Source organism: Pleurodeles waltl, chromosome 6 (genome assembly GCF_031143425.1).
Source record: "Pleurodeles waltl isolate 20211129_DDA chromosome 6, aPleWal1.hap1.20221129, whole genome shotgun sequence".
NCBI classification, from domain to species: Eukaryota; Metazoa; Chordata; class Amphibia; order Caudata; family Salamandridae; genus Pleurodeles; species Pleurodeles waltl.
The window spans coordinates 746,140,406-746,163,467 of NC_090445.1; the positions used below are offsets into that span (position 1 = coordinate 746,140,406).

The 23,062-nt window shown below is 42.5% G+C and overlaps 1 protein-coding gene across 2 annotated transcripts in view; it reads right to left on the reverse strand.

Moving 5' to 3' along the window:
* The window catches only part of ATRNL1 (attractin like 1), a 2,088,076-nt gene that overhangs the window by 1,324,617 nt on the left and 740,397 nt on the right, over positions 1-23,062 (reverse strand). For both annotated transcript variants that reach the window (XM_069239275.1, XM_069239274.1), the window contains exon 16: positions 19,332-19,545. In XM_069239275.1, coding sequence (XP_069095376.1) covers positions 19,332-19,545 — 214 coding nt within the window. The remainder of the gene's footprint in view (positions 1-19,331; positions 19,546-23,062) is intronic.

Genomic DNA, 23,062 nt, shown 5'->3' on the forward strand with positions numbered 1-23,062 from the left:
GGATGCACACTGAAAGTGTGTCACAAACAGGTAGTGCACTGCCACGGGTTAAAGCTGCAGTCACTCACTGCACCTTCCTGCAAGAGGAGCTCTAGTAACCCTTGAAAGTGCATGCAGGTTATCTCCTGCACTGCAAAACATGGAGTAGCTTTAAACAGCTGCTCTGTATTTCACTTAAGGGCAGTACAGGTTTACGGCTGCTCTGAAGGCAGTAGATTCATCACGCTAGGGCACATTTTCTCCGTTTGTGGCTGGTGCACATGTTTAAAGGTGCTAAGCATACGGCATGCTAGATCCCAAGGTCTAACAAGCTACCATTCAATATTATTTTTCATTTAAAGCAAATGAAAAGAATATTTGACTCTGGAATTCATATACATGATCCTGCTAAACAAACAACTTACTTCCCACACAAGCCCAAGCTTCACAAGTGTGCTAGTGGCTCTCTTGAAGGTTGAACCCAAGACGAGGACTCTGGGGGGAGTTACAGGATTGTACCCATTCTCTTTTCCAGGAAACAAATATTTGCCAGAGATTCCTGAAGCTTAATCATGTCTATGTGCTCACTTCTTTCAGTTCCCTAATTGGTTTGCTTCAGGTATACTTGATTTGCAAGTGTGGGAATTGGGACTCTTTGCCACACCATACTACTTCATTTCCCTCCAGGAACCAGACTAATAGGCATGCCTTTCCTCTCAGCTTCAGACGGGGATGTTAATATGGGCTCCATTTGAGGTAATTTTGCTGGCAAGAAATTGGTGGGACTAGATTACCATAGCCGTGACCATAAAGTGTTCAGCTACATACCATGCTGTAAGGTGGGTGATTCTCTTTCTTGTTCCCACATCTATTTCCGCTACTTTTAACTTGTGCCCCGACCTTTTTATTTGAGTGGGTGAAACCAAGGGTGGGAAGCTTTCTGCCACTATTTAAGCCTCCTGAGACCGAGGCTTTTCATTCAACAAGTAAGTAAACCTAAACTGCTTCGACTTTCTCCTGCCTGCTATTTGTCTCATTTGCTATTCTGTTTCCTAACGGTGGCTCCTGCCTATCGCGCTGCCCTGGCCATTGCTCCTGGAAATTCACACTTCTACTCTGCGTTGCTTCTCTTTTTACATTCACTGTTTTCACTCAATTTCCTTGGACCCGATGATTTCAGCTCATTGTCCTACACTGGGTACAACATATTCTCCCCAAACGCACAGGGGATCTCTGTTAGATGCCGCACGCTGTTCGACAATACTCAGATCTGAAAGGAAGTATTGTTAATGTCTTTTCCCTATCTTTAAGGTCCCATCTTGCATCAAGGGTAGTTCTCAATCAGAGATTGAATTCAGCTAATTAGGAACCACCCAGCATGAGCTGTGTGAAGTGGTTCTTTCTGGCAGTTTATCTGTTAAAGGCCGGTTTTATATCACTCAAAAATGGAAAAAACTAAAAGGGTTGTGTGTGGCTTCTTAACTCACTGGGTAACAAATATACCTTAATTCTTATGGATCCTGACATAGTCACAAAGATTAGTTAATTGAGAGTCAACTACTGTGCCACACATGGAAGCCAGGCCATAATATTGAATATAGTGGGGAGCCCGAACATTTGCTGAGCATGAATGTTGGTGTAAATTGTTCTATGATTAGCATTTGGATTTAATTCCTGACCTTAATTTGAATGTTCAGCTCTTTGTGAAAAGTAAATGGTGGCTTCAAGCGTGCAAAATAAGGGTCAATCATTTCTACCAGTTTTTATCATGTAACTTCAATATTTTATAATTGAAGAAAATATTAAGCTCCCCAGACAGTAATTGAGATAGTGTAATTGTTAATTATACACCCATGGATTCTCAGTTCACATAGAAAGTTGTACAAATCTTTCTGGAAAGTAGTGGTGCTCAATGTGTGCTCATTAATGTGCGTTTTCTGAAACGTTGGATCGTTGGAACTTAAAACCCTCATGGTAGGTGCTTATAGGATTGTAGGGACACCTTTTGAACCTCTCTAAACCTAAGAGGATAATGTACACAAGAGGTGAAATTACAGCAGATCAAATGATCTAGATCAGGAGTTTTCCATGTTGTCATCAACTTTGCCTAACACCAGAATCTGTTGGACATAAAATGAGATGTCAGAAGAGAGATAAAGCAGTGATCAGACCAGCTAGGTACCAATGGTTTGATCAACAGGTTAAATCTCAGAATTAGTAGAAAAATGCAGCCACTAAATTCCATGGCAAGAAGAAACTAAACGTATGCGTATAGCATAAATGGATCCAAAAAAATAGGATGCGAAAAGAGTTCAATTCAATTTAGATGTGGGAAAAGCAGAAGTGTGTAATCGGAAAAAGGACAGAAGTTGTTGAGAAGATTGGGGGAAAAAGAAGAATTTATGGAAGAATCAAAGCATAGAGGAAAGTCTAGATCCCTTCTAAAAGCTCAAGAAAGGTACTTGTTTAAAAATGGGAAAATATGGAGGGCTTAAATATAGGAAATATTAGAAATGGCAAAAAAATAAATGAACAATGAAAGGTCAAAAAATGAGAAAATTATAATAATAATAAAGACACAGAACTTGATAAAACACCAAATGTAAAATTTGGCCAAACTGAGAGAGAGTATGGAGCTGAGATTCACTAATGAACTATCAGAGAATCACTCAATAGATGGAACAAGTGCAAGTGCAGTCTTTACCACAAAGAGTAGCAAATCAGGGAAGGGCTTAATTCCTGACAGAAATCATACAACCCTCAACAGAAGACATACATACAACAGATGATATAAATACCACAAGGTAAATGATCTGAGGACATGAAAGTTCTATCAATAAAATTTAATGGAACAAATCAAAAGTTCATGAGTTAGCTAGCGTTCACAACCTTATCAAAACATCAATACAAGAACAAATCTATTTAATAGAAACAATGAAGTCAAAGTCTTCCTCCTGCCATATGCAGGATATGGAAAGAGGACGAAAACGCAGAATAGTATTTAGCAGGATGAATATAGCTTCTAGCCACATGGTTGATGGAAATGAATGTGCACCAAATAATGACCTACCAGATTACTTCACAATAATCCAGAATCATAACAAAAGTGAAACGAACAAAAATAAGTAACAAACTGACACCATAACTTGCCAATTGATCCAAATCAGACATGGGAAGACAAAAAGGGATAGGCATAATGCAAGTCATTACGTCTGACAATACACCTTACACCGTACAATCTCATTAAAATGTGGTTGGCTTCTCCAACGTGGTTCACGATTATGGGACCCTGGGCACACCTTCCACCACCTCACAACAAAATAGCATGAGAAGGGTTTAAAGTGAACAGGTAGCATGCAGAGATATTCGACATAAGAGCGCCTCCACAGATGACCGAACAGACTAGTCAATGCTGCATTAGCTCCTCAAGGCTCCAATTGCCACATTTGCTCACTCAAATCAGCTAGCCTACACTCTAAAGATGACATAATAAGCACTCAAAATAAGTCAACACACTCAAAATGAATTGAAGGACTCAGAGACTAGATAAAAACAGTGAATCGGTCCAATCAAATATCAGAAAAAAGCACAGAAGGCCGCATAGTTAGCAGTCATACAACATCATCTATAAAACTGCTCCAAAACAAACTGTGAATGAAAATATTTCCACTAGCTGCAAACATACTGACAAATGTCTGAAAGGGGCTACTGAATACAGTAATTAACCACGTAGATGTTATTGAACATTAATATATATCTTGATGGGCACAAATTGCCTGAACGAATCCTGGCGGAGGAGCATCTAAATTCATACAGGGAGTGCAGAATTATTAGGCAAGTTGTATTTTTGAGGATTAATATTATTATTGAACAACAACCATGCTCTCAATGAACCCAAAAAACTCATTAATATCAAAGCTGAATATTTTTGGAAGTAGTTTTTAGTTTGTTTTTAATTTTAGCTATGTTAGGGGGATATCTGTGTGTGCAGGTGACTATTACTGTGCATAATTATTAGGCAACTTAACAAAAAACAAATATATACCCATTTCAATTATTTATTATTACTAGTGAAACCAATATAACATCTCAACATTCACAAATATACATGTCTGACATTCAAAAACAAAACAAAAACAATATAGCCACCTTTCTTTGCAAGGACACTCAAAAGCCTGCCATCCATGGATTCTGTCAGTGTTTTGATCTGTTCACCATCAACATTGCGTGCAGCAGCAACCACAGCCTCCCAGACACTGTTCAGAGAGGTGTACTTTTTCCCTCCTTGTAAATCTCACATTTGATGATGGACCACAGGTTCTCAATGGGGTTCAGATCAGGTGAGCAAGGAGGCCATGTCATTAGATTTCCTTCTTTTATACCCTTTCTTGCCAGCCACGCTGTGGAGTACTTGGACGCGTGTGATGGAGCATTGTCCTGCATGAAAATCATGTTTTTCTTGAAGGATGCAGACTTCTTCCTGTACCACTGCTTGAAGAAGGTGTCTACCAGGAACTGGCAGTAGGACTGGGAGTTGAGCTTGACTCCATCCTCAACCCGAAAAGGCCCCACAAGCTCATCTTTGATGATACCAGCCCAAACCAGTACTCCACCTCCACCTTGCTGGCGTCTGAGTCGGACTGGAGCTCTCTGCCCTTTACCAATCCAGCCACGGGCCCATCCATCTGGCCCATCAAGACTCACTCTCATTTCATCAGTCCATAAAACCTTAGAAAATCAGTCTTGAGATATTTCTTGGCCCAGTCTTGACGTTTCAGCTTGTGTGTCTTGTTCAGTGGTGGTCGTCTTTCAGCCTTTCTTACCTTGGCCATGTCTCTGAGTATTGCACACCTTGTGCTTTTGGGCACTCCAGTGATGTTGCAGCTCTGAAATATGGCCAAACTGGTGGCAAGTGGCATTGTGGCAGCTGCACGCTTGACTTTTCTCAGTTCATGGGCAGTTATTTTGCGCCTTGGTTTTTCCACACGCTTCTTGCGACCCTGTTGACTATTTTGAATGAAACGCTTGATTGTTCGATGATCACGCTTCAGAAGCTTTGCAATTTTAAGAGTGCTGCATCCCTCTGCAAGATATCTCACTATTTTTGACTTTTCTGAGCCTGTCAAGTCCTTCTTTTGACCCATTTTGCCAAAGGAAAGGAAGTTGCCTAATAATTATGCACACCTGATATAGGGTGGTGATGTCATTAGACCACACCCCTTCTCATTACAGAGATGCACATCACCTAATATGCTTAATTGGTAGTAGGCTTTCGAGCCTATACAGCTTGGAGTAAGACAACATGCATAAAGAGGATGATGTGGTCAAAATACTCATTTGCCTAATAATTCTGCACTCCCTGTATAAAGACTACAATAATTGGACTATTTGGTCAACTTTATGCTAGTAGAAAGCCTACACATATTTGGTCCTATTTGTTAGCCTCGTGTAAAGCCACCTGCTTATTGGCAGATGCACCCTAACAGCCAAGTTTATGAGAAAAAACTACGTCACGCATTACAGTATTTTTTGAGTCCCTTCGTACACTGCTCCTTGAAGGGACAACAAAGTTTGACATCAAAACACAGCAGGAACGCTAACATAGATAATACCCAGGAAAGGGTATGCCGCCCCCCACCCCACCCTCACCCCCCACCACCACCCAAGAGCACTTTTGAAAAGAAGCAGAAAGGATTCGTGCAAATTAAGTAATGGATTGATTTTACTGTAAGTCAGTAGACACGCTTGACGGACCTGAAAGGGCCATAGTAATGGGCAAAAATGACTGTGCTGAAAAGTAGCTTACTTGCTCGGAATGCACTTACTTAATGGCTGAGAGCATTAATGTTCTAAGCTGATATAGCAAGTAACTTGAACGTACCAAGCCACTGCATTTTTAGATGAAGTCTCAGGTGTCACATCTTCACCTTGCAAAGGGATGTGGTATTCGGTGTTCATGATATAACTCAGTGCATGATGGTTCAGTGATTCCTCTTTCCAAGATGATCCTCTCTTAGGAGGACATGCCGATGGCCTGCAGAAAGGATTGTAACAATTTTGCCAGTTATCTTTTGGCTAAAGACACGCCAGTCCCTTCTTCTCACTGGCAGGAACCAGTTACTTGGCCCCACACTCATGTAGACGTGCAGCACTCTAAGATGTAACTCATCTCCTCCCTCAACAAATGATGTAATTTTTTAAATGATGATAAATAAGTGGATATTAATGTCGATTTTTCCTTTTAGGGAATGGGCATCACATGATCCTGGCCTCACAACCATACTGAAGTTCTCACAGATAGTTCCCCCAGTATGAGACTTCCAACCGAGGCGCTAGAGTCCATTCTACTCTTGACGAACTGAGCTCTGTCAGCTTTCATGCCTAGATGCACTCACGCACCCAAGCTTGCAGAATCTGTTCTTTCACTACAGATCTTAACAGCCATATAAAGATGAACAGTAGAACATCTTTGACTAAGAGGTTGAAATCACTACAGAAACCAAATGGTATTCCTGTAGCTCAAATAAATATGCTCACTGTTTCTTTGGCAGAACATTTTAAGAGCTGTCCTAAGAAATGCATCGGTTTCTAAACATATGAGCAGTTTTGCACCACTCGAGAATATCGGACATGACCAAAGTAAGTTAAGACAGAACTGAATCACCTGATATTCACAAGTAAGAGATACTGGGCATGTAGAGTAGGAGGATGACTTAGGGCTCATACTCTCCTTCTCTCTAATGCTTCGGTTAGCAAAAGGGGCGTCGTCAACCCTCCGCTTTAGCAGCTACAGCGGGTGAGTTTTTTGATGGGCCTCTTCTTTCTGTAACTTGACAGACGAAGGCTCATAATTAACGCAAAATTATGGGAAGGTGAGTGCGTGAAAGAGAGGATGGATGGATGGGTAAGTGAAATGGTGGATAGGTGGGTAGATGAAGGGGTGGGTGGATGCATGGATGAATGAGTGAATAGATGACTAAGAATGGATGAGTGAAAGGGCGAAAGGATGGGTCAAAGGATGGATGAATGATGAGAGAAAGGATGGATTGATTAGTGAGTGAAAGGATGCATGATAAGTGAAAAGGTAACTAGATGGTGGATGGATGGAGTGAAAGGCTGGGTGAATGGACTGTTGAAAGGGTGCATGATTGGATGAGTGAAAGGTCAGATGGATGAATGAGAGAAAGGATGGATGTAAAGAAGGAGGTGTGAACGTATGGCAAATTAGTGAAAGGGAGGACAGATCGATGAGTGAAAGGGTGGGCGCATCGATGAGTGAAAGGGTGGATGGATGCTTGAAAGGGTAAATGGATGGAAGAATCTGAGTGAAACTGTAGGTGAATGGGTGAGTGAAAAGGTGGATGGGTAGATGCATGAAACAATCAGTGAAAGGATGGATGTACGGCTGGATGGCTGAAAGGGAGGAAAGAGATGAATGATGAGAGGATGGATGGATGAGTGAGTGAAAGGACGAATTGATGAGGGAAAGGGTGAAAGGATGCATTGTTAGGTGGATGGAAAAATGGGTGAACTGACTGAAAAGATGGATGGATGAGTGAACGGCTGGATGGATGAGTGAAAGGGGGTAAATGGATGGTGGGAGGAAGGGTGGATGGGTGGATAAGTGAAAGTGTGACTAGATGGGTAAATAGTGAGAGGGTGGGTGGCTGAGTGAAAGGATGGATGGATGAGTGAAAGGGTAAGTGAAATGATTGATGAGTGCACGGATGGATCAAAAGGAGGATACAGGAGTGAAAGGATGGATGGCTCAATGAAAGTATAGATGGATGAATAAAAGGACAGATGGATGGATCAAAAGGGGAATGGATAAGTGAAACGATGTATAGATTTGAAGAATGGTGGATAGGTTTGGATATGGATGGACGTGCAGATGGTGGCAGATTGAATGTTGGATGAAAGATTGAATGGATAACAGAATGTAAAGATGAAATGGTGGATATCAGTTTCTGGATGGAAGGATTAAAAGATGAATGGATAAATGCCTGGATGGAAAAAGGCAAGGAAGCTCTTCTGAGTTGCTTCGCTTGCATGGTGTCATAAGAGCTTTGGTTCAAAGTGGGGGGTATTTTAATTTTCTGGCTACTCCCTTGGTTAGCAGTAATATTCAATTCGATTACTTTGTGAAAGAAAGCCTGTATGTCTTTTAATACATCAAAGTAGCACAATACTTAGTTAACATTGTTAAGGGGAATTCAACCATTTGGGACTTAGGCCCTCATTATAACAATGGCAATAAAAACCGGCTACCACCGCAGGGACGGTCGTCAAAATACCTTCACCACGGCTACCATCCATCTGCCATATTATGATCACTGCCGGACGTCCGCCACAAGAAGGGTGGAAATCCGGCAGTGATCATACTGCCGGACAGTGGTAAGCTGGGACTGCTACCACCAGCACTGCCACACCAGTAGAATGCCACCAGCCGTATCATGACCTGTGATACGGCCTGTCAGTGTTCTGCTGGCAGGGTGCTGCTGGTGGTAGCAACGCCCCTTCCCGTTCCCTGCCGGATGACCTTCTCGACAAAAGGTATGTCGGGCTTCCAACAGGGGAGGGGGATGTTGTGTGTGCGTGTCTGAGTATGTGCATGAATGTGTGCCTGCGTGTGTAAATGCGTCTGTGTGTGTTGTTTGCGTGGTTGTATGCATGTGAGTGAATGAGTGTAAGAATGGTGAAGTGAGTGCGTGTCTGCATGTCAGTGTGATCGTTGTAAGAATGTGTGAGAGCATGTCTGGAAGTATGCGTATATGAATGTGTATATGCTAGTGTGTGTATGAATGCATGTATGCTAGTGCGTGTATGCCAGTGTGAGTGATTGGGTGATGCGTGGTGCGTGATTGCGGGTGTGTGCGTGTATCGGGTGTAGTGTGAGGATCAGAGCAGGTGGGGGTGTGTGTGTGTGAGGATCGGAGGGGGCGGGGGTGTGAGGATCGGAGGGGTGGCGGGGGTGTGAGGATCGGAGGGAATGGGGGAATATGGATGGAGGAGGGTGGGGACGTCATGTGTGTGTTGGGGGGTAGGGGAGCTGCCTACCGGAGACAGGGAGGGAATTCCCTGTCACTGGTAGGGCCTACCGCCATGATTTTATGGCACTTCTAACGCCACAAAAACCATGGTGGTACTATGCCCCGTCGCCGGGCTGGAGATTGACATCTCCGGCCCGGTGGCTGATACCGCCATGGCGGTATGAGTGGCGGGATGGATGCAGCTGACTCCCCATTCTCATAATGTGGCGGTATGCACCGCCAGCCTGTTGGCAGTACTACTGCCACATTTCCACTCAGCGCCGGGGTCATAATGACCCCCTTAATCTTCGTTTATTGTTGTTTTATTCGAGTCTTTATTTATTTACTAATAACAATTAGATGTGTTTATGACATCTTACAATTGTTTTTAGTAACTAAACAGGGTATTTATTGAAAAAGAAAATTCACTTGTAAACAGATTGGCAATGTGTGCATATCCCCGCATTGTTCCATATCTGTCACATTTCAGTCACAGATATTACATGGCACTGCAATGTCGTGGACAAATTGGTTACAATTTATGACAATTCAACTCCTCTGCTGCCTAGTATTATCATGATATTATCCAACAGCTCTCACGTAGGACAAATGACATGAACCATCCTTTCAGGCGCACACTCTGGGACGGTGCCCGCGGAGAAGCACTCTGTATTCACACAATACAATGGCTCAGCCTCAAGGGCAGCGATCTGCTCCCGGCTGACAGTGACGTTGGAAGTGTAGCACTTATGGGTTCTTCCTTTTCCTTTCATACAGCGTTTAGATGTTACGTGTGTTGTGTATCAAATATCCTCAATATTGTAGATAGCAGCATGGCCACAACATACCACCTTGTGGTGTATTGGAACATAGCCAATACATATTTTGCTGCACTGTGGGGGAGAACTGTGCCCCTTGAATAGTTTATAGTTTGAAATGACAAACGTAGGTTCCAGGAGCTCGTCATGACACCTGATGGACTTATCCCTTGTAGAAGTACAGGAGCTATCTAGCGCCACTGAAGCAGACAAGGTGCAAACCTTCCAGTCAAAGGAGTTAAGCACAACTTATGTTGCAGAATACGGACAAACTAGCCGTCAGTCTCCCTGTTTGTACAAGTAACGCAGTGGGGGATGGGTGAAATAGTGTGCGTTAACTAAGGCCTCTTCATAGTTGACAGTACCTCGAAATGTCCTTATTTTGTTTACAACCCCTGGAAATGACCGTTCTTGTCTTCAATAAACATCATGCACTATTAAAATCACGTATTCAGCACACAAGTGTAACCCACACCCTCCAACATGTACACACCACCAAGCCATGTTCGGGTTCGCCCTACTAAACGCATTCTTTCGCAGAAGGCCACTGCAGCATAATAAATATGGGAAAGCATATCTTTTACTCACACATTCCTATGCATCACTCCATGTTTAAGCACATCCACAAGCAAACCACCACATGAATGGGGCACAATGGGGAACCTCATGCCTGATACCAAAAAACCTACTATTTGACTGTCTTTATAAACTCGCCAACGACAAAGAACACAGTAGCCTCTTACTTGACCACCAAAAATGCTCTGTCCTCGCTCAGAGTTAGGAATTGCTATACAAAACCATTGCATTGCTTTGGGTGGGTTACACGTAAGCCAGTGAAGATTCTCAAAGTCTCAAATGACAGAGTTTCTATCCCTATCAAGATAACCATCGAACTAACCTACAGAAAGACTGTTCATTGGCATATGGCCGAACTTCCAAGTGTCCCAGAGAGAGTGCTTTCAGATATGCTATCTGTAATACCATTCGAGGCATGACCCACACTGTGCTAACTTGATTATAATGTCTCACAACTCTGATGAGTCTAGTCAGCAATATAAAATATCCCAAATAGGCTCCAGCTATATTGTCATTTCCAGGAACCTTTTACTCTGTGTGTTTTCTTCGCCCTCCTTTCACATACCCTTTATGCTTCCAGCCAGTTACCCGTAGCATCATTTGAGTCTCTGTATCAAATCACATTATTTGTCATGGTTGGCTCTCGCGTCTTTGATGGCCTTAGCGAAAATGCCCAAGAACTCTCCAGCACACCTATAGCTTCCTGCCATACACCCAAACACAGCACCAAAGTCGTGAAGCTGTTTCCCTAAAATATACAATGATCCTTTAAGCTGGACCATTACAAATAATAATCTTCAATGTATATCCAAAATGTACAGCTCTTTATAAGTAAGCAATTTCTGTAGCTACTTCCGTGCCCATGATTATACTGGCCAGTCGGTGATAAAAAGCAAATTAAATGTGCACGCTTCCCATAAATAATGGAAGTCTAAATGTGTCAGCGTTTACGGTATGAAAAGGCACGACATTGTGTTAAATTCGGCTTCCATTTGTTTGCACACATTTGCTCAGGTAAAATCCCACACCCTGCCTCTTCATTTTTGATTCATTAATATTCCCCGCTGAAATGTGCTCGGTAAGCTATCATTACGCGTTTAGGTTGTAGGAAGCTTAGGAAGAGCGAAGGTAGGAGGCAAAGCAAATCAGGCAGCGGCCAGCCTGTGCTCAGAGGAAACCAGGGCTCAAAAGCTGCACTAATGATCTGGCTTTGGTATCAAGCCCAGGGCAAAACTCCCCTTCTGATTGGAAAAGTCAGCATTACCGTCCAATACAGTCATGAACAATGAGTAAAGTCAGCATTGGCAGGCAATCGGGTTGCAAAAAAATGAAAAATTGATTTCAATAAAAGAGAAACCCTCATTTAAACGTAAAAAAAAATCTAAACATATTTGTCCTACCAGGAGCAGATATTGAGAAGTAAAGGCGCAGCAGAGATCAAAATCTGAACATGGGGATGGGCTGCTTAGAGGGTCGGATAGTTCACGTGCCCCTCGGGGGTAGAATCAATGCATTGGATGGTCCTGCCACACTTCTAGGGCAGAGGAGCAGTTTTGAGAATGCCGTAAGTTTTGCTCTGAGGACTTTGCTATTCATCACGTCTCAGAAATTCTGGCACTCTGCAATGCAACCTCTGGTCCTTTCTCTTTAAGGATCTTCTTACAGAAATCACTCCAGTGTTCAAGGTGATCCAGATTCAAAGATGCACGCACAGGTCACCTCTTGTGGTACTTCATCTCAGATGGACATATGGGCCCTCCTTCCCATCACAATAACATCCCATTTCCAAGGACAGGAGTATATCTGATTGAATTTGATCAAACTCGCTTCAAGAAAGCTACAATTGCAGGAAGATAGGCAAGAGTGGGATTAAGGAGTCACACCTCTGGAGGAATTATTATTTCAGATTTCATGTGCAATTGTAGTAAAATCAAGAAAGCCACTCTGTTCATCATGGATATATAGAAACAGATTTAAGTTAAAATAAAAATGACAGTGGCACAAATGTATATTCGTCAATATTACAAACAAGTCTTTGGATGTTAAATACTGCATAACTGATCCAATGTACATGGAGAGCTTATATTGAGAGAAAGGTCTATTGAGTATTTTAATGCAGATAACCAGCCATCCTTCTTTGAAAATCTAACTGACAGTCTACTTTCTCAGTTCCTAAACCGTCAGGGCTAAGCAAACACATTTTGACAATCTCTGGAACGAAGTTGGAGTCCCCTTAGGGGCACTCACAAAAGCCCTATAGATCGGAGCCAACATTTAGCATTAAACATGAAATGTTGGCAAGGTATTTCCATCGGTCAGGTATAGGAAGCCTCATTAACCTAGTTTATGATAGAGTACATTTAAGAAGTACAACTCTACATTTTACTTCAGCTACAGATTTGCTTAAACGTCGGAACCCTCCAGATGTGTTTCCTGCTGTCAATCTCATTTAATGCCTAAGTATTCCCTAGATTCAAGTTAGCCTGGGAGGACCTGGCTTGGCAGTTCAGGCTGGACTGTTCCTATGCGAAGCAGGGTCAAGACTGATTTGCATATGGCTGGGCCCAAAGTAGGGTGGCATGGTGGGCAAACAAATGATGGATTAAGCCGAGATGTTTGTGACGGGGGATGAATGTTTGCATTGTTCTGCATTCCATCATCTGTTCTTTTTGCCTTTGTCACCCTAAGTGAGAAGTGTATACCCAGACGTGGGTCCCGTGCTCACTGCACCACTGGATTCAAGCCTGCCTGGCTGATGAGGGATAATACCCCGAAACCAGTCCCAGGATGATTGTTTCCGGTCCAGAGAGGACTTGGCTTGACAGTTAGGGCTTCACCGTTCCCGTAGGGACAGGGTCAAGACTGATTGGCATACGGCTGAGTCCAAACTGGGGTGGCATGTGGGCAAAAAAACAATGGATTAAACCCAGATCTTTGTGACTCTGGGGTGAACGTTTGCATTGTTTAGTATTCTGTCCATCATCTGTTCTTTTCACTTAAGTTTGCCCGGTGGCATCCCATATCGCCTAGTTTGGCTTCATTTGAATCACTTGCAAAATTGTCCTAGGGCAAGTTGTTGATGGGGGACTAAGAACTGGGTAAAATTAAACATCTGTAAGATTGATCTATTAATGATGGAAGGCACTCCAGAATCTTTCCCCTCTGTTTTTAGCCATAAGGCTTGGGCTTCTTCCTGAAACCAGAACATAGGGTTAATAATGTGAACCTTCTTACTGGATTCTGAGCTGGGTTGCTGCAAATAATGTGGCCAGTCCTTCCACTCTAGGAGACATGTCAACTGTTCTATCCACTATGATTTTATAATTCAACCAGAAAACAAGCTTGTCTGGGATGACTGCAGTATCTCTTTCGGATGCAGAATCAATCGAGAATATGACCACCTGCCATTAAAAAATGAACGCACAACTTCCTAGTACTGATGAATCTCCAGTTGTTGTCATTCGATAGGTGGGTGTGCTTCAACATCTTTTCTATTAAACATGAGTCTAGCTATGGAATTGGCCAGCAATCCCTTAATTCGGTCCTTCAACATGTCCCTGAGATCTCTTACCACCAACACGCTTGTGGCAAGATTTCTAAGAAGTTTGAATTGGTGGTTGTGCTTTTTCTGCAGTTGCAGCTCTCCTTAGGCACACTCTAAATATTGGGCATATAGAGAACCACCTGACTTCATAAAATCTTTTTTTCATGATCGTCTCAACCCATTTCTCCTAAATCCTCTCAAAGACAATAGATCACTCAAAGAGCCGCAGTGACAAAACACCTGCAGCACATGCACATTACAGTCAGACGCCTGATATTAAGTGAATGAGTGAGAAAGTGCTTCCCACTGTTATCGGAAGTTGTGCTCACCACAAGTCGGACTTTGCAAGTGTTTAGATAAAACAAAAGGTCTGTGAATCGCAGGTCCAAGCGACAAGGTGCTACCCCAGCACTCCATCAGCATAAAAGCATAAACAAAGACCAGCACAAACATATCTTTTCATACACAGTTCGAACAGCGATCGTGTATCAAAACCGACACCAAGGAGATCACAGGTGCAGAAACTGAAGTTGTGGGATAGTGTGCAATCGACCTTTTAACTGATACAGAAATGTAAACTGTCAGCGCTGAATTACAATGAATTACACGCAACCTGTGTTTTCAAAGGCAGTCTTAAAAATCATAAAGCTGACGTTGTTTTCAATTAGCCACCACATTCCAACATGTATCCTTACAGGGACCTCTTAATGCACTTTAACAGGCCACACATTTTATTTTCACCCTCTGCCTATTTACTGTTAGCATTTATGGCTAAAGTCTTGGAAGAAATAATGGCCTTCACAGTAAATAGTTACACCCTCTGCACAAGAAGAATGACACTCGAAAAGAAAAACAAATCAAAAAGTTTCAAATGCCAAAACAGTGCTAACAGTGTAACTAACACAAAGGATGGTTTCATCAAAAATATTACATTGTTCATGGCAACAGATCAGGGTAGTTCTCGCGGCCTACTCCGTGCCAGCGCCTCCCTGGAGAGATGTGTGGCCGCGTTACAATCTGTACCTGTAAAAAGAACATCTGTGCTGCGTCAGGGAGATCTGCAAGCCTAGGCGGCCTTAAAATGGCCGCTCGCACAGATGCCGGTAGTGGAGAATCACACGTTAAAGGACTACGCGTTGGATGGAAGAACTCTAGAGGATCGAGGGATAGTTCAGCGGTGAAACACCCAGTGGCTATTCAAGTGAGTACTGTGAAATTCTTCCGGGGCCGCCGTTTGGGATCCACTCCATTTAGCCTGAACAAAGAAAACTTAAGCAGTGCGATTTTACCATGAAAAGATAATCTATCATTCAGATGGGCTTCGGTTGATAAAGGAGGAGCAGGTAGGAGAAACCTCATGCTACTACTACAGTAACAACACTCAAAATGATAGCCCACTAGAAAACCAGACTCCCCTATGATTACTACAACGATGCACCATGTACACATCTGATGACTGTTAAAGAGCGGCCAAGTGTACACACGCTCAAACATCCTACCCCTGCTACCTGGTACCATGTGAGGAGCTTCCGACCTGTCAGCATGATTGCATGTGTGGGCAACCTTACACCAGCCTTGCAGGACCTGTACCAGGCCCTGTTAGACTTCCAGACATCCCATGCCCTGCACGCATCTCACTAGTGACGCATCCACTGGAGACTAGCAGCCATGACCCCCATGATATGACGGACAGATTAAATATCCCACGGGCTCAATAATCAAAAACTTTAAAAACAAATGGAAGTAAAGGTGGACAAATATGAAAAAGGTGGGAGCATTCTCACGGATGACTCACTAGACTGCCCGCGTTGTGTTATCGCCATTGCCACAAGGCTCTTACCATAGGTGTTGTATCCTCCGGGAAAAACGAGAACAAGAAATTCTGCATTTTTCAACAGGCAATCTCAGCTGCTGAAATAAAAATGGGAGTGTGGAGTGCCGCGAGCAAGCTGGTCAGCCTGAGGCCAGTTAGATGAAGAACCTGCTCCCGAGGCTCTGCCGATCCTCTGTGAATCTCACTCTGCCATCATATCCTTGCCTCTTTGTAAGATCACTGCAGACATATCAGGAGGCAAAGCCCATGTCTGCTCTTAACTCTGACAGGTAAGCCCTTGCTAATTGAGAAGCTAGCGAAGAATAAAGGATGGGGAGGAAAAAAAGACGAAAAGGGATAGCGCATATCTAATAAAGAAAGAAAGAATAAAAAGGATGGTTAAAGGTAAATGTGAGGGCTGCACTTAAGGCATCTCTATGCCACCAGGCTGTGCCAGTCTCACAAGAGGAGAACTGACACGTTTGTATTAAACTGAGAAAATGTGGTGAAGTTCCTGCCTCGTACTCAATGGCCGGAGACGGTCTCTCCAGCAAAGGAAGCCCATGCCCACCTTGCAAACCAATGTCTAATTCGCCCTCACATAAAAATAAAAATAATAAAAAAGGAGGAAATGTGAGACAGGTAAGACAACATTATACATCTCAGAACAATAATGCAGTGAGAGGTCTAGTTACCACCTCTCATGGACTGAGAGCCAGGCAGCGCCTAGAGGGCTCTTCTCAATACAAGTGTAGCCCAACATGGGACCTAGAAAAAGAGCTAGACCAAGGCACCCTCACCCAATATGAGATAACAAGCGGCCAACTACAATTTAGATGAAAAAGGAAAAGAACCAACATCTCAACTGTGACAACATGCTCCAGCACATCACCATGGATATCTTGTCTGCTGAAACATCAACCTCAAACACCTCAGCCATCCAAAGAGAAGCCCAAAATGGCAGTCACCAACCCAATGCACGAACCAAGCGATTAAAGTGCCAGGCATAGTATTTGGGGGTGTCCGACTGCAGGTAACACCTACCCTGGGGCACATAGCATATCTGGTTTTCTTACATGGCCTGTGGTAAGCAAACGTCCTCAAGACAAGATCCCATACGGCTTCCTGCCATTAACAGCCTAGGGGGGGATGGAAGAGCATTCTTATTCTTGAAGAGCATCATGCTGCATTGCCAATTCATCAATTTAGAATTTCTATACATTGTCCTGATGGTTGAAGGCTATAATTTGAAAATGTCATAAAACGGCAGCTTCACTTTGACATGCTTTGTAAATAATGACTCCAAGGCCACGTTCTCTTCATTGTCTGGACCATATATGCCCTCACATAGATTGGCTAAACTTAATTTACCTACCACAGGAAGTAAAGGGATATCAGCTGAGTCTAAAAACAGCTGCATGCCTCTCCATCTTGAGGAAAAGTTTAATTTTAATTCCTTTCAGAGTGTTAACTTCCCCAGAGTCCTTCTCAAAGGGATACACAGAAATGAAGCATCCAGGTCTTCGTATCATGCTCTCTTGCTAGGCATGGGTGGAATGTTGTGTTCCTCATGCGGAACTGGCAGAATTGTGGCCACTCTCCATAGTCTTTAATGCAGAATTCAGGCCCAATTCTGCCAATTGCAGCATGGTGTAATTATATGTAAGCTGGAGAGATTCGATGTCCCCTAGAGAGATTTTCTACCATGGATGGTTGTCAATGTTTGTGAGTGGTCAGAAGGTGCCGTTCAGGTAGATCTGTTGCTGCTCAAGTAGATTTTTTTACTCGAGCAGTGGCAAAATCATCTCGAATGGTCACACGCTCTTGCGCAATGCATGGTGCAGTTCGCACTGAGTTTCAGCACTGCTCGCACTACTGGCACTAAATTGCAGCACAAGCAGTAAGAGCTGCATATTTTCTGCCTGTTGGCGGAATCTCGTGAAGTTTTTCATTAACTCTGTGGAGTTTCCCAGAGTAAAACTCAGCACCTCATCCAGTCATATTCCCTGTCCTGCTCCCTCACACAAGGATAGTCAATTGTTTGTCACTGACACCACAGTGACTACATTTACCAATGTTTTAATCCTTTAGCCTGTCACATATGGAACATCATCCCCTTGTTATCTGTATTGTTTGGTGACTGTAAAAGTTCTTGAAAGTAGGCTTGAACATTCAGAACCAACATTTGTCTATATAGCGCTACCTGTAATGTTTGAAAATATTGTATGCACCATCTTCTGTTGGCCAGTGGAACCATCTTGCTTTGACACTCAAAGTTAGATAGGCCATATAGGTTTTCAAATCAACCTTCTGCTGAAAGCTTTTCATCATTTATCAAAGATAGACAGCTCCCAATATGCTGCTAGATGGGTGGTCAGTAGACTAGATCAACTCTCCTCTATTTACTTTTTATCTCCTGAAGACACCATATAATGCCTTCAGAGTAATCTTCAACAAGGCTATCATCAGCTTTAGAACATTGAGGGGAATATATTTTAAAGTGTCTTTGATGAACCTTGATTTCCTTTGTGATTATGTACTGCTTCCTCTTTTAAAGTGAACAAGTACTACTTTAGGATGAGTAACCAAATGTACTCATCTAGCTGATGCTACTCATATATAACAATATAAATCAGGATAATTTGCCAAAACCCGCCCAAAAACAGGATTGCTTCCAGCCATTTTTGTCCTAAAATCTCTCTTCCACCCAATGGAGCAAAGCTAGCAGCCAAGTCCCTCTATCTGGTCCTCAGTACACCAAAGATGACTTAGACTGCTAAAGTTAATTTAGCATCTCAAGGGGAATTCATGCTACTCTGGCATTTACAAGAAATATCCTGGGTGTCTCTCACAACAATGGCAGAAAAGGGTCATGCAAATGGCTGGACTTTATCAAACTAGGGTGGAAGGCCACGATGGCAGAGTCTGAAGCTCAATCTATCAGTGATGGAGACACTCAACACCCAATTAAAGAAATCAGAGTATACGAGCTAGAGAAGTGCTTTCTCAAAATCTTTAAAAGAAAGTGGCAAAGTCCATCTTCTCAGCCCAGGTGCAGATTTCCAGGACTACTTCATGGGACTTTTGTTAATCTCAACCAAGTCAGAATTCTATGAGTAGTTAATCTCATTCTTTTCTGAGTAGTTTATCTCTTATTCTTTTCAAACAAAATTAGTGAATGAACCTTTTGAAAGGAAGGGCTGTTTTCATATTTTAAACTTGTGATATCTAAACTCTTCATGGGTGAATTATATTGTATATTTTCAGTAGTTTCTCTGAAATCTGTGTTTACAAATATGCGTAGGTGGTTTTTCAAAAACGTGCAAACCGTTTGAGTGAAGTCACCAGAGTGCTGCACCTCTTTTTCTTCAATAAGGAGTTAGTTGTGATGCAAAGCATCAAAATAAATGTTTTTTTCTATTACACAATGTCACTCAATTATTTAGCAATGTTCAAAGTGGACACTCAGGACAACAGTAAAACAGTGATAGCCATAGTTTTATCTTGACAAAATGACTACAGCAACACTTAAGTATTTCATTTTAATTGTTACAAAGATGAGGGTTACTCACCAACAGGCTTCTCACAAACAAGTCCATCTGCCATGGCAGTGCAGGGGTTAGCTTTCAGACCGGCCACCTCTGGTCGCTCCAGGTAGGCACAAAATCCAGAGTCATTTGGTTCTTCTGGCAGCCACTGCAGCGATGTATTGGTAAAAGGAGACATGTCCTCCCAGCCCCAGTAGGAGATGTTGATCTTCCGTAACCCTACCCATGGTGTTATATTCTACAAAGGAAAAAGCAAAAATACCTCCAGTTAGACCAGTCTACAACTAACACCACAAACAATTTTACTACTGAATAATATCAGGGCCACCATCATATGTGCAGCACATTATCTTACGTCAAACATCATCTAATACTCTGAGCATAGCTCACTATGGTTTTTCATTTTACTTTGCACTGCTTAGAGCCGTTAGTAGGACGAGATTAGAATGGTGAAATATGTATTTATTTTACTGTAGTGAGAACTAGCCTCTAGGGAGGATTAAGACACTTTTTCCAGAGGCCAGTGGGTTATACAAGGTTTAATACACAATAAAGCAGATTTACGGAGGTATACTCTTTAATTTCAGATATTTACATGGCACACTTATAAGAACACTGTATATTAATGAAAATAAAACTTTTGGATAGAGAATAGACATGGAATCAAAAGTAGTAATCGTGGAATAAACTCATTATCAAAGAGAGTAAGGTCGTGGATGAGAACTGATTTTCGATCAAAGAGCATTTCTCTTCTTTTTCAACACAGCATCGAAATTCCGATGTGGACTAGCAGCATGTGGTGGGAACAACAAGACACATCGTGCAGGACAGCGTTGAAGAGGAAAGATTAACCTTAGGTATTCTGTTAAGGTCAAAAGTCCCATAATCCAAACTCGATGAAACTGAAGCTTGTACCACCATCTGAAAATCATGGTTAGGTATGTATTATTTTGTACATCTTAGAAGCCTCAGTTGAAGTTGTGTGTTTTGGCCATATTATTTATATGGTGGTGAACCTTCTGCTGTAAGATCCAGAGAGACTTGGTGGATTCAGCAATGACGACCACGTGGATTGCAGAATGGCATGGGGATATAGTAGTGATCAGACAGAGAGATCAGAAGGGGAGAGGGCAATTTTCTATGAGGTGAGCTTTAGATGGTGTTGCGTTGTAACACCAAGGAGTGAATTTTTTTAGGGGCATGGTGAGGTGTGAGAATTCAGCTACTGAGGCAACATTCAGATACAAATGTCATTAGTTTGTTTGTGTATGAAAAGGCAAATTCATCTGCAGGTCACCAAGATGATTAAGGTAAAGATTAAAAAGGTTGAGGCAAAGACTGAAGTCCTGGAGCACAACCTGCAGGAGAAGGAGCCTTTAATCATTACCTGCTGTGCTCGGTTGGCCAGAGAAGAACAGGAGAGGGGTTCCCAGTCATCCACTAGACAAGCCCATTAGGTGAGAAGAATCGGATCCAAAGTATGCTCACTGAACGACACATGGACTAGAAAAAGGGGCAATGCAGCTCCTTCTGATTGGCTCCCAGTGTCAGGTGGCATCCTGATGTCTCAGAGCAATCTAGAACAGTGGTTCTTAATCTGTTGTCTGGGGATCCCTGGGGGTCTGCAAAGCCTACTCAGGAAGACCACGACTGCTTAGAAAATTAAATATTAACAGATTAATAAAGTGTATAAATAAAGAAGAAACATGTTCAAATGAAGAGTTTAAAACGTTATATAGATTTACAGGAGTTTGAAAATGGAGGCTAAAAAATTAAGTTTGTATCCTCAGATTGATTTGCGGGAGCAGTGCAAGTGCATCAAACAGAATATATTATGGACAACAAGAGGTCTCAATTGAGTTAAGAAAAGCGTCAACCTTCCTACTAAAATGTAAACTTTGATTTTGTATATTTGTTTGTGACTTGATTACAATTTTTTATCATTTGTGTATTTATTTGATAAACGTTTGTTTCTGTATTTTGTGCACTGTTTTGTGGTTCAAATCATCAACAGTGCTTAAGCCAAGGTCTTCAGATTCCAGTAATGACTCACTGGGGGCTCATGGGCTACAATTATGATTTATTGGTGGTCATCAGAAGTCAAAAGCTTAAGAACAACAGATTTAGAACAATAACCTTAAGGAGGGGATGAGTCTTTGAGATGGGCATAGGTAGCATTTTTGTTTGTTATTCACCTTCCTCAGGTACTGCTTATCATCATCGGCAGTCGTCTTTGTCAGTCCAGGGCTGAAGTGGCTCAGACTGTACATCAAGAATTCGGGTTAAGCTGTATTCCTGTACTGATCCTCAGAAAGCATCCACATGCTGTCAGAGCCAATAGGGTGCTATGATGGAAATTAACTCTATAGGATTGCATTGGATGATTGCCACTCAGCTCCTGTCACCTGAGAGGCCCAAATCCTGCTGGCATCATCATGTGCTATTGTGAGGGCTACTCAGCACATAAGGACTGAATGTAGACACAGATACTCCTGATACTGTAAGAGCCTTACGTTTACATTCCGCTGGGGAGAGCCCAGAGGAAATCCATGGCTATCTCTCCCACAGGGGGTATGCCATTTATCCTCAGAGGTATTTTCACAGAGACCGTTGCTTGGAAAGTCACCACCTCTCAGAAGTCTGTGTTGCATTTCCTCCACATTTCTGTAATACTGCCAGTTTTTAGGATCCAAACTGCATTGTTCTGAATCCATCCTGTTGTTGCCATTGTGAATATATTTCCATCCCATGCTCTTAAACATCCACCTTAGACTAATATGTCTCTAAGAGTTAAGACTTAGGCTGCTGCAACATCATCATCAGCAACTTCAGTGCAACCTATCCCTTGTTTCATCTTCCAAAGCAGAAACCTCAATTCCTACAACTTGCTTGGTCATCCGGGACACCAAAACCTATTATAAGAGACCACAGCTGTACGGCAAAAGATCTAGGGTGTTGTGTTGATCTGCACAGCAGAGAAGGATGGGGTGAAACGTCACCAGATAAGATACTGTACATAGTTACAATTGCCAGACCTACCCTAAACCTCCTTTCCCGTGGTACAGGGAATAAAGAAGTGCAAATATAAATATACAGTGTTATAAAACTGTGTATTGCATTGACTACCCCTGTTTTATTCTCTTGCCCCAGAGATTTTCTGAGCCTACACTCACCTCTCACACATTAAGCCTACACTAAGGCAAGAAATCTTTCACTGTCTGTTGGAGGCCCTTATTGCCACCCCTTATTACTTCCCTATCACTCACTGGGGGAGTTACCCCTAGAATGTTGAGACTGACCTCTGGGTGAGAGGAACCTTCTGCTTTCACAACAGGCACTATAAAGTCAATAAAGTAGAGAGCACATGGATTGAGACTTGACCTCAGTCCTGAAGGGCTCCTCAGAGCAGAAGGCATAAAATAGTTGATCAGTGAACCATAATCCTGTCCTCCCGCATAAAAAACAAACAGAGAAATGCAGTATTTAGTTTCTGCAAGTGTGCTCAGTTCTATAGCCCTCAATTACAGATGCTGTATGTCCTCCATCAGAAATTAGAGAGGGAAGGATAGACAAACAGACAAGACAGACAGCTTAAATCACTGACTAATCTCAGGGGTTATGCGTGGTCTTCCTCCAGTCAGTGAGGAACAAAAGAGACATAACCCCTCCACTGGCCTTGATGCATCTTTGATAACTGGCAGTGAGCTGTCTGTTTTGCGTATTTCAGCTGAGGCAAATAGTCCTGTACAGGGCTA